Raw genomic sequence first — 12,122 nt, 5'->3', positions numbered from 1 at the left:
CAAAAAAGGTTTGGAGGAGGCTTTCATAGTGGCTGTACCACTTAACATTCCCAGCAACAGTGGACGAGGGTTCCCTTTTCTCCACTCTCTTGCCTTTTTAAGAATATACGATCGTTCTTTTGGTGCACATGTGTGTGTGTGCATCTGCGTTGGTCTGTGCCTGGGACTGAAGCTGCTGGGTCCCGGGGCAGCACAGGTCTAGCTTTGGTGCATTCCCTCTCCAGTGCTGTGCCAGCTGACACACCCACTGGAGTAGACGGAAAGTCTGAGCTGCCTGTGTCCTTGCTGGTTGTGTAATGTGTGTGGCTTTGTTGGTTTCTTTCACGTGACCTCCTGGTGGGCATGTGCCGGCATCTCCTGGCTGACCGATGACCTTCCACACGCTGTCGCCTTCGGCAGAGCCTCTTTTGAACTGCTTTGCCCATTTTTTCTTGTGTTGTCTGTTTCTCGGTGTTCGTAGGTGTTATGTATATATCCTGATCCCAGTCTTTCTTCAGATGTTACAAACATCTCCTCCCGCTCTGTGCCTTGTCTTTGACTGTGTTAATGGTATCTTTTGGTTAACAGTAGTTTTCCATGAAAATTACGTCCAATTTATCAGTCTTCTCCTTAATGGGCAGATTTCCTAAGCTACACCCAAAATGAGTTTGTCTCCACAAAGTCTTGAAGATATCCTCCTATGTTACCTTCTAGAAGCCTTTTTTCCCTTTTTATATTCAGATCTAGAATTCATCTGGAATTGATTTTGTGTATCCTGTGAGGTAGGGACTGAGGTTTGTGACCTTCATAAAGAATGCAGAGAGTTAATAGGACATAAAAGATTTTAAAAGCATTGGCTCCACACCCACCAAGCTTACGAAGTGAGTCATTTCTCAGCCTGGAATACTTATTTTAAGCAGAACGTTATTCCCAGAATCCAAAGTTTGGTTTTGCCAAAGATGATAGCAGAGACTCAGGGGGGCATGAGGCCAGAGAGAAAAAGCCCTGGTCTCAGCTCTGCCACACAATCGCTCTTTTCTGATGGATGGACCCACTTATGGAAAGTGGCATTTGAGACGTTGTTGTCTTCTGGCAAAATCTGGACGTTTACAGTCTTGGCAGCCCTGACCACCAGTTCTCGTGGAGGGTCGCCGCTTCCCCTCCAGGTCTGCGTCCTGGTGCCCAGAGTCCATGATATGGCTCCCACACGCCCTTGTGGGCAGCCCTCAGCAGGCTCATGCCAAACGGCTGCCACCTCTGGTCCAGCGGGAGCAACTGCAGCTTCTGGAACCTGCGGCCCGTAGGCCTGCTGGCTGCCTCTGCCACTCTAGTCACTGTTCTACATTGTGAGTAGAATTTCTTCTGTTTCCTCTTTTTCTTCAAGAGTGGGATGTGCCTCTGGACTTTCCTCACTTACTACTGTCCCCCGCTCCTTTCAGGAAGGTTCCCCCAAGTTTGTGGCCGTTTCATCTGCTCGTGTTGGTCCCCGTCCTTCCATACCACATGCACGGGGCCGCCTTTCCTTGTTATTTCCCTTGCATTCTTGCCTGTTTTTTTCTAACATGTTGTTTTTCTGAGAGGCGTCTCATGGTGTTTTTGTCTAGTGGGGTCTTCCCTAGTGTGAGAGCTGGAGTCTGGGTCAGCCAAGAGCATCCGCTGTCCTAAAGAACTCTCGTCCATCTTCCCGCCCCTGAGTTATCCCAGCCAAGGGGGCATCTCCCACCAGACCAGCGTCTAGGTCTGGACCCTGTAGTACAGCCTTGATCGCCTCTTCCTTACTGGATCTTGTCTTTCCTGTGCCTTCTCCAGGTGCCCTAATTCCGTGTCCCCAGCTACAGAAGTTGTGCTGGTGCATCTGGGAATACCTGCTTTATCTCGTTGTTCATCCCCCCACCTCAGAATCATTTGAATGTAAAATGCAGGCGCGGTGACAAGTTACCTCTAAATATAGCAGCATTACGCAAAAATAAGGACGCCCGGGCTTCCCTGGGGGCGCAGGGGCTGAGAGTCCGCCTGCCGATGCGGGGGACGCGGGTTCGGGCCCCGGCCCGGGAGGATCCCACGTGCCGCGGAGCGGCTGGGCCCGTGCGCCACAACTACTGAGCCTGCGCTCTGGAGCCCGCGAGCCACAGCTACTGAGCCCGCGTGCCACAACTACTGAAGCCCGCGCGCCACAACTACTGAAGCCCGCATGCCACAACTACTGAAGCCCGCGAGCCACAGCTACTGAGCCCGCATGCCACAACTACTGAAGCCCGCGCGCCACAACTACTGAGCCTGCGCTCTGGAGCCCGCGAGCCACAGCTACTGAGCCCGCGTGCCACAACTACTGAAGCCCGCGTGCCACAACTACTGAAGCCCGCGCGCCTAGAGGCCGTGCTCTGCAACAAGACAAGCCACCGCGATGAGAAGCCCGCGCACCGCAACAAGGAGTAGCCCCTGCTCTCCGCAACTAGAGAAAAGCCTGTGCGCGGCAACAAGGACCCAACGCGGCCAAAAATAAAATGTAAATAAATAAATAAATTTATAAAAAAATAAGGACGTCCTTTTCTATACACACAATTCTGTTATCATACTTAAGATTATAAGAATTTCATGGTCAAGTTTTCCCATTTCCCCTCATATGTCCATTATAGCTGTGTTTTGCTCTGACATCCAGTCCAGGCCCATGTATTACCTGTAATCATGTGTTCAGTCTCTTTTCATTGAGACTTGTCCCCTGCATTCTTTGTCCAGTGTTGGTGCCTGTTTGCAGAGACTGAGCGAGTTGCAGAATGTCCCACATTCCGTGTGTCTGATTGTTTCCTCACCTGGTTGTCTACCTCGTTCGTCTTCAGTAGTTCTCGTCCACTGGGGGAAGGGCTGAGGGCTCCGTCCCATCCTGGATTTGGTGCGAACTCTTCATCGTTGAGGCCGCGTGCTGCCCGTGCATCCCATCGGAGGCGCCGAGGTCAGGCCGTGTCACCGTGCGGGTGTCAGTGTGAGCACTTGGTAGGGGCACCCGCCCAGGTGTCTCCAGTGGGAAGAGGTAGGCGCTGCCCCCTTTGCACTTGGAAGACTTCTTGGGGCTGTTCTTGGGCTTCGTGTGAATATCTGACCCCTACAGCCCTTACCTACTGTCCTAACATCCGTGGCTGTACTTTGCCCGGATCAGCTATTTAAATGGAGCTTTCAAGATGGTATTTCTTCTAATGCTATCATTTGGTCTCCCTTTATGAGCTGGCATTCTTCTATAGAAAGAGACTTTCTCTCATCTACCAGGAGTGAACTACATATATGTTCTCCAAAAAAGGCAGAACACATGTTAAATACTTTCCTTTTAATTTCTAATTTTCAGAGTAAGAACTTACTGTAATAGTTACTCTAATAGTGACAGTTCAGGTTTTGTGTATCCTAGCTCTTTGTTTCGTCTTTGGCCAGCTGTAGCCCTTCGGGTTGGCCTGAGTCTGTTGACACGCTCTGGTTGGACTTTGGGCAGTTCCTCCCTTTCTGGAGCAAAGGTGTCCAGCCTCGCCTTGTGCTTTTTCTGCCTCAGATCCAGTCACCCGTTTCTCCCGGGAGCCTGGCCCCGCACCGGGAGTGCTTTCTAAAGATCACGATCCGGGCACTATTTTTTTTTTCTTTTTTGTGGTACGCAGGCCTCTCACTGTTCTGGCCTCTCCCGTTGCGGAGCACAGGCTCCGGACGCGCAGGCTCAGCGGCCATGGCTCACGGGCCCAGCCGCCCCGCGGCATGTGGGACCTTCCTGGACCGGGGCACGAACCCGTGTCCCCTGCATCGGCAGGCAGCCTCTCAACCGCTGCGCCACCAGGGAAGCCCATCAATCCGGGCACTTTTGATCGAGGTCTCAACTGCTTCTAGGCCTTTCCCTGGGCAGAGCTGGGGCATGTATATTAAAACATGAGTTCACCTTGATATTTCTAACTTAAATTTAGAGGTTTTTCCCTAAAATATTTTATCTGTATCTCTTTCCTCTTAAACCGAAAATCGTGTTTCCCGATAATATATTTACTTATTTACTTTCCCTTATAATTTACACAATGTATTTTCAAACTTATACCGCTGGTTTGAATACTAACGATACATGGCTGACAAAAGTTCAGGTTTCTTTGTGTTCTTCTGGTCTTGGGTTGTGTCCCACCGAGGATGTAGCGTGAGTGAGTGTGGCCCAAAGCCCTTGTGTTCATTCTTTTCTCTATGGTATGTTGCCTATTTGATTTCATCTTTGCCTTCTTTTCAGTTTCAGTTTCATCTTTGAAACTTCAGTTTTCAGTTTCATCTTTGAAACTTCAGTTTTCAGTTTCATCTTTGCCTTCTTTCCTTTCTGAGTGGAATATCTACGTAGCCCCAAACATAAAACCGCAGCTGAATGAGCGCTCAAGGCTCCCTTCGCCCCTCGCCCCTCTAGACAGCCCCCACCTGCTCACCGGCCTGGGGGTGAGCAGGTTTCTAGCTTCCGGCTTAAGCAAATACTTACGTTTTTATTTTTTGTTTTTTCTTATTCAGTAGGTGGCATGCCAAATACACGTTTTCACTGTGCTATTTTCAGTTAACTTTCCACCCGAGCTCCACTCCATGCGGAAACCGTCTGCACTGTTTTTACAGCTACATCGTCCTACATTGGGTGCATGTTCTGTGGTTTATTTAACCATCACCCTACTGATGGAGGTTTGGGTCTTTCCAGCGTTCTGCTATTTCAGGTAATGCAGCAATGAGTAACCTTGTGTTTCTCATGTTTTCTGTGTATGGAGGTGTGTTTTAGGGCAGATTGCTGGCAGTGGGATTATAGGATAAAAGGCTTCAGTGGTGTTGATAGACAGCACCACCTCCTCTCTGTTAGCCTGAGATCTTTTGGCCTCCTCCGCAAATAGGTTGTTACATTCTGATTGATGTGAGATAGATCTTAGTGAAGTTTTAATGTGCATTTCTCTTGTAATGAGTGAAGTTGAGCATCTTTTGTCTTTGTCTGCAAACTTCTATTCATATCTTTTTCCATTTCTCTATCAGATTTTTCATCTATTTTGTCCTCTGTTTTGGGAACTGTGTTAGGAAGATTAGCTGTTGCCTGTGATATACATTGCAAATATGCTTCCTACTTTGTCGTTTGTCTTTTTGCTTTGCTTAGGATGGGTTTTGCTGTGTAAAGGTGTTACTTTCGTGTAGTCTAATGTGTCAGTCTTTTATTGCTTCTAGATTCTTGAGTCACAGATGCAAAGGCTTTCTCTTCCCCTGGCTCAGCAAGAGATGCGTGCGTGGTTTCTCCTAGGATTTACCGGTTTCATTTTTTACGTTTAGATTTCTGATCTCTATGTAGTTTATCCTGCTGTGTGAGGGCAGACTTGGATCAGTTTTATCTTTTTCCAAATGTCTATCCAGCTGACCCAGTACTATTTATTAAAACGTTTGTCTTTTTCCCCAGTGACTTGAGATCCACCCTTATCAGATAGCAAACTTTTTTGTATTACTTGGGTGTCATTCTGGATTTTCTGGCTTGTTCCACTAGACTAGAGGTTGGCAAATGGGTTTCTGTTAAGGGCCAGATCATAAATATTTTGGACTTTCTGGGTTCACATACGATCTGTCTGTAATCATTTTCTTCTTTTTTTGACTTTTGTTTTTCACAACCCTTAGAAAATGTAAAAGCCATTCTTAGCTCTCAGCTGGGTTGGCCTGTGGGCTATAGTTCATGAGACTGTCTGTCTATACACGAAGGTCGTGCTCTTTGATCAGAGGTGTTATGCTATTCTTTTTTGCACCGTTCTCCAGACATTCTCGCTGGTTTAGTTTTCTATGTGAACTTGTTAGGCTCTATCTGGGGTTCTGGAGAAGTTCACAGATGAACGAGAGGGGAACTGCCCTTGAAGGATAGGAGGGGACCTGCCCAGGAACAGGGATGTCTTCCCATCTGCTCATTTCTGCTTCCCTGTCTTCTGAAGGCACATAAGTATACCTTAAATAGGTTTCGCTATTTTCTTGTTTTTTAATCAGATTTTGCATTTCCCTTTATTATTACCCCCCTTCTGCTTTCTTTTTGGTGTTCTCTACTGTTATTTTCCTAATTTGTTTGAGTTGCTTCATTCATTTATTTTAATTCTTTTGTTCTGGTTGATATAAAGTATTGAAGGCTATGAATTTTCCTTTGATTATTGCTTTATGTTTTGGTGATTCTGATAAGTAGTATTTTCATTATTATTATTCTAAAAAATCTGTTTTGATCGTGTTTTCCATTTGACACAGAATTATTTAAGAATAAGTGAATTGTTTTGAAAAATTTTTTCCAATTTCTAGTTTGTTGGATTGTGATCAGAGAATATTATTTGTAATATTTCTACTTTAAGGAACGTATTTAGGTTTTCTTTGTGGTGAAATAGACAGTAAATTTTTATTAATGTTCCAAATATGCTTGAAAAGATATATTCTCTGTTATTGGGGTACCATGTTGTATGTGTATGCATACACTCTGCCTTATGGACTAGCTGGTCTGGTCTTCTGTATCCTTACTTATTTATGGTCCACTTGACCTGCCTTGAAAGGAAAGCGGTTGTTTGGTCTCCACTGTCATTGTGTTTTCATCTGTTTCTTCTTGCGTCTCTGGATTTCCGCTTTGTTATTTGGTGCATAGATACTCCAAGCTGTTACGCATTCATCACGCATTGTAGACTGTAGTGTTATTAAGTGTTTGTCATCAGAGGAGTCGTGGCTACCTTCACGGAGCAGGAGGTGTTTGTCATGAAGGAGGGGTGGAGATTGAGAAGAGGGGTGGGGGAGGACCGTCCAGCTGGAGGCAGAGCATCTGCCAGACCTGGCCGTGGCGGTGGGGCAGGACTGAGGCACAGCAGGGACCCCAGCTGGGCTGGGCGGTGTCTGTGAAGGGGTGAGGGAGGTAAGCTGGGGAGCCTGGGCAGACCCTGTAGGGTGGTACCACTACCCCCAGGAGTCAGTGGTCAGCACCACTGCAGGTTTTTGAGTGGGATGGAGACGACACAGAATTCCTTTTGTGGACGCTTTGGCAGTGCCATGGGATGGACTGTGGGGGGTCTGGACCTCAGGGAAGGCCACCGAGGAGTCAGTTGTCTTAGCCAGACAGGAGCAAAGGGGTACGAGCCTACAGTGGGGAGGAATTGGGAGGGTCCAGCATGAGGGGCCTTGGACTGTGCCCAGACCAGGATGGCCCCCGTGTGCGACACTCAGCACACTGTCAGCTCTGGGCTCAAAGTGTCTCCCCGAGACCGTGAGCTCCATCAGGGCAGGGACCCTGTCCATCCTGTTCTGCCACACGACCCCACACAGGGCCCGGAACATTTGCCGCGTGTGAATTAATGGTCGTATTGAGGGGACCCGGCAGCTGACGGGATGTGGTGGTGATGGAGCCCAGCCAGGGCGTCGGGAGGACGCGGTGCTGGGCGGCACTCTGGGGTGACGCAAGGGGGAGCTGGCTGGGGAGGAAGACGCGGGGTCCAGCTGGGACCTACTGCATTCAGGCGCAAGTGCAAGTCCGGGTGGAGGCTCTGTGGGACTGGAGGTGTTGGGGGTGAGTGTGCAGGGCGCCCAGGGAAGGGTGTTTGCGGGTGTCATTTGGGGGTCGCCCCACACGGTCACGTCCGTGTGCACCTGGAGCCGTTGGTCTGAGCCACATCAGAGGCCGGTGCCGCCGCTGCCCCTTCCTTGCAGCCCAGCGGGACCCAGCAGGTGGGCGCTGCCGTCGGTGCTGTGAGCTCGGCCTTCCTCATTCCCCGGTCCTCATTCCAGTCCTCACTGCGCCTGGGTGAGCCGGGCTCACGGTGGGTGTCGGGGGACTGATCAGGTGCCGCAGGCCGCTTACTTCTCAGACCTGGCCATTGGGGGCCGGGGTGGCGTGTGACCTTGGCCGAGCCCTGTGACTCGGGACACTGGGGCCTGGCCTGCCGTGTGCAGCGTCACTCCAGCCCCTCCCGTGGTCTCTGTGCTGCTGCTGCCTGCCCCTCCATCCTGGAGGGCGCTTCTGTCAGCGCTCCAGCCATGGCGGGAGCCAGGACCCCGCCGGTCCTTGCTCTGTATCCCCTGGGCCCACCGGACGCCCTCCCCCTGTGCCCCGAGCTGGGTCCCGTCCGGACCTGCTTCACTGCTCCTGCTGACCGCATTGTCCTGGCCTTGAGGACAGCGGAGAGGACGCCGTGTGGGCACCCACGGGGCGAGGGTCTCAGCCTGCCCGGGGCCGCTTGGGCTGCCGAGCTAACGTCCGCCTTCCTCCCTGTGGTTAGCGTTCTGCTCAGTGGGGCCACGTAAATACTGTTATGTTATTGACGGAAAGGGCGGAAATGTTGTTCTCAGTGTGTTTCCCCTGCATTGCTGTCCCTGCACTTTAACTAATGGTGACTTCAATGGCATCTTTGCCAATTTAGGATTAATGGTGATGCCACTCCGCAAAGGTGAAGGCGGGGGCCGCAGTCCGGCTCCTGTCTCGTAGTGATAAGCCTGGCACCAGGAGCGACCTTGGAGAGGCCTGTGCTTCTGTGGGGCTCCTGGGCGCGTTGGGGGCGGGAGGCATCGGGGTGACCTAGGCACCGTGTGCTGAGCTCCGTCTCAGTTTGAGCTCTCCATGCGCCTGTGTGTGAATACCCTGGTTTCTAAAAAATTTTACTGGAGTAGAGTTGATTTACAATGTTGTGTTAATTTCTGCTGTACAGCAAAGTGATTCAGTTGTACATATATACATTCTTTTTCATATTCTTTTCCATTACGGTTTGTCACAAGATATTGACTATAGTTCCCTGTGCTATACACTAGGACCTTGTTGTTTATCTATTCTGTATATAATAGATTGCATCTGCTAACCCCAAACTCCCACTCCGTCCCTCTCCCACCCTCGTCCCCCTTGACAACCACAAAGTCTGTTCTCTGTGTCTGTGAGCCTGTTTCTGTTTTGAAGATAAGTTCACTGGTGTCATATTTTAGATTCCACATTTGAGTGATATTATATGATATTTGTCTTTCTCTGTCTGACTTACCTCACTTAGTATGATAATCTCTAGGTCCATCCGTGTTGCTGCAAATGGCATCATTTCATTCTTTTTTTATGGCCGAGTAGTATTCCACTGTGTATATGTACCGCATCTTCTTTATCTGGTGACCACCCGGTTTTGACAGAAGATGTAGACAGCATTTCTCCCTAAATCCTGTGCGCCCAGAGTCATACTCCCTGGCCGGCCCGTCGGGGCATCTGTCCTTATCCAGCATAGACTGTTTCACTAGGACTTGGTAAAAACCATCAGTCTTATTTGGGGAGGAGCTTATTGTATACATTGGAAAGAAATGTAGTCTTCTGAACACCACTCTTCATGTTGTTAATTTAGATATTTTATAATGTTTTGATTAATGTATTTATTAAGCTGTAACTCTGACAGAAGCGGAAACTAGTCATCATGACCAGAGCAGAAACTCCTCCAAGTGTAAAGGTGATAAATGATTCCAATTACTTCTGGGCGCATTTGGGGCCTCTTTGCACAGGGTCTCCGGGCTTTCAGCTGAAGTACCTGGTGGGCCCTGGATTCCTGAGACCCGGGGAGCAGCGCTGGTTCGCCCGCTACCTGGCCATGCAGACCCTGCAGATCGACATCTGGGACGGAGACTCCCTGCTTCTCGTCGGATCCGCCGCCGTTCAGATGAAGGTAACGTCTCCCCGCGGTCCTTTCTGTGAGGTCTGTCGCCCAGCAGTGTGGGCCATCGCCCAGCACTGGGCATTGTCCAGGGGCCTGGCTTCTTGGTTCACAAATTCAAGGCACTGCCGAGTCCTCTCCTTCCCCAAAGGAAAGGATGTTCACAGAGTCTAAACTCGATCATGCTAGGGTACATCCGCCCAGTTATCAGTTCCTCCTGTGAACCGACCCACCAGGCGACGTCACCTCTGCTCCCTTGCCGGTGAGGATGGATGTTTCCTGAGAGCAGCTCGGGATCAGGCTTGTTCACCAAGAGCCTGGCTGGTCCATCAGAGGTGTGCCCTCAGGACGGAGGACAGGATGAATGAATGATGGGGTGGGAAAATGTTTCCTGATGCCTGTTCTCAGTTCCCTGAATTGTGCTTCTCTCATTCTAACTAGAATCAGAAGCTAATTCGTTTTCTAACTGTGCTTCCCATTCTCCTCATATTCTAAAACTGAAGTCCATGCATTAATTCAATTTTCTTCCCAGAGTTTCTCCCCAAACCTTCCCTTTCGTGTGACCAGGACCCCAGAGGGTCGACGTGGGGTCACATGGCGGCCTCTGGGCCGGGCACTGGGCCACATCCACTTGCCGACATGCTGTCCCGAGAGTTTTCCTCCCTGCCTTGAGGTGGACGGGGGAGAGCTGCAGCTCTGGAATCTCTGGAATCTCTCTGACCTTCATTCACTTTTCCTTCATCCCACACAGCTATTTCCCTCTGGACTCCAGCCACGGGCCCCCTTGGTTTCCCTTCCTGAGCCTTGCACGGCTGGTCACTGAGGCCTGCAGATCTGGTCCCGTCCCCCCTTGCCCCTCAGCACCCCAGCCCACGAGGATCTCGTGGCTCCTGTGCCGCAGCGGCCCCGGTCCCGTGCCCCCCATCCTCTGGGGGCTGCCTGCTCCTCTGTCCCTCCCTTCCTCTGGCGGCTGACCCGGGCTGTAACTGTCCCATCCACCGGGGCTCGGGGCCCTTCCCTGAGGGGCTGAGGCCCTCAGGACAGTGGAGGGAGCCGGGGGGCAGTGTGCAAAGAGCATGGGGCGGGGTCACAGCTGGTGAGGACTCAGCAGGTGTTGGCTGGTGTTCTCATTCCTCAGGCCCCCCAAGGTCGTCACGGATATGGCCCGTCTGTCTCCTACACTGGCCAGTGATGTCATGGAGGGTGGGAATGGGATGGCCGCTGACCCCTCCCCAGCACAGTCCTAGGCCACCGTGGGTAGGGCATGGCTGAGAATGGATGAATAGAAGGAGGGAGGGAGGGGTGAGGTGAAAGGCAGGAGGGGCGGGGCGGGGCGAGGCGAGGGGAGGGAGGGGCGAGCGAAGCGCGTGGAGGGGTTATTTGATCTCATCCTCCACGAAGAGCCCCTTCCACAAGTGCTGTCAGGTTTACTGACACAGAATTGGTTTAAATAAAATGGAATTTTACTTTCTAAAAATAAGCAAGTCTTCACTTTAACATCTATGTAGAGAAGATGGAAGATTTGTGTAAGTCCAGGTCCTGAGCTGTCAACGTGCTTACGTGGCCTTCTGTGGATATTTCCTGCGTTTCCAGACGCATCACAGCTCGTCGCACTGTCCCCCGTTGTTGGACATTTAAGCGCCTTGTCCGGGTGGACACACTGCAGGGAACATCCTGGGGTCATGTTGGCTCACCCCTGCAGCTCATTTCCTGAGCGGTGACAGCGCCAGCATCGTTGGGGTCTCGCGGTGGTCGCTGCCGGGGCCTGGTTGCACCCCCGCTCTGCTGCGGTGTCCTCAGCCCGGCCCTGGGACTGCTGCCCTGATCCCCGTGTGCAGGATGAAGCCGAAGCCCCTGGTCTTGCTGGGACCAGGCTTTCAGCCCAGGTCTGACTCCATCACCTTCTCCCCAGATGAGAACGCCCCAAAGCCACGTTTCCAAGTCACGGGTGCACCAATACGGAGCCTCGGGCAGGGGGCCCAGGGGCCTGGCACGGCGCTCTTCCCGGAAGATGACCAAGGCGCCTGCTTTCCCACCCTTTACAGGGTGGGGAAAAAACCTCTGCAGTTTCCTGGGTGAGACGCGATGCCCTGTTTTTATTGGCATCACTGCTCCTGGGGCAGCCGGGCGTCGCTCCTTGCCTTGACTGGCCGCCCCCTGGAGGGGTCTTCACCCCGTCTGGCTGCCGGGGCTCCTGGCCCGTGAACGTGTTGGCGTTATGTGGACAAGCGCTGCTGCGCAAGCAGGGTCTCCGGAGCTGGAAGCCCCAGACCCGCTCAGGAGGGATCTGGTCTGGGCGTGTCCGCCCCAGAGACAGGCAGAGGACAAGTGCTGGAGGGACAGGGCCAGAATTCCAGAAGCAGGACCTGAACCTGGCCCCGCGCTTCCATTTACGCGTGACGGTCAAGAGGCCTGGTGACGTGCCCGGGCCTCGCAGCAGAAGGGGCCCAGCCCTCCCTCCCGGCCAGCCCCACTCGCTCTTGGGCTCAGGAGGGTTCTGAAGGGTTA

General features: G+C 51.7%; 1 protein-coding gene across 13 annotated transcripts in view; it reads left to right on the top strand.

The window, feature by feature from the left end:
- The window catches only part of NPHP4 (nephrocystin 4), a 148,802-nt gene that overhangs the window by 103,750 nt on the left and 32,930 nt on the right, over positions 1–12,122 (top strand). For all 13 annotated transcript variants that reach the window (XR_010938909.1, XM_067718197.1, XM_067718151.1 and 10 more), the window contains one exon: positions 9,466–9,626. Coding sequence is in view for 12 of the 13 variants with exons in the window: in XM_067718197.1 (XP_067574298.1) it covers positions 9,466–9,626 (161 nt within the window). In the remaining variant the exon portion in view is untranslated. The remainder of the gene's footprint in view (positions 1–9,465; positions 9,627–12,122) is intronic.

This window comes from Pseudorca crassidens, chromosome 2, assembly GCF_039906515.1.
Source record: "Pseudorca crassidens isolate mPseCra1 chromosome 2, mPseCra1.hap1, whole genome shotgun sequence".
Taxonomy (NCBI): Eukaryota; Metazoa; Chordata; class Mammalia; order Artiodactyla; family Delphinidae; genus Pseudorca; species Pseudorca crassidens.
The sequence above is the reverse complement of the archived record's forward strand: the minus strand, read 5'-3'. Positions and strand labels throughout refer to the sequence as shown.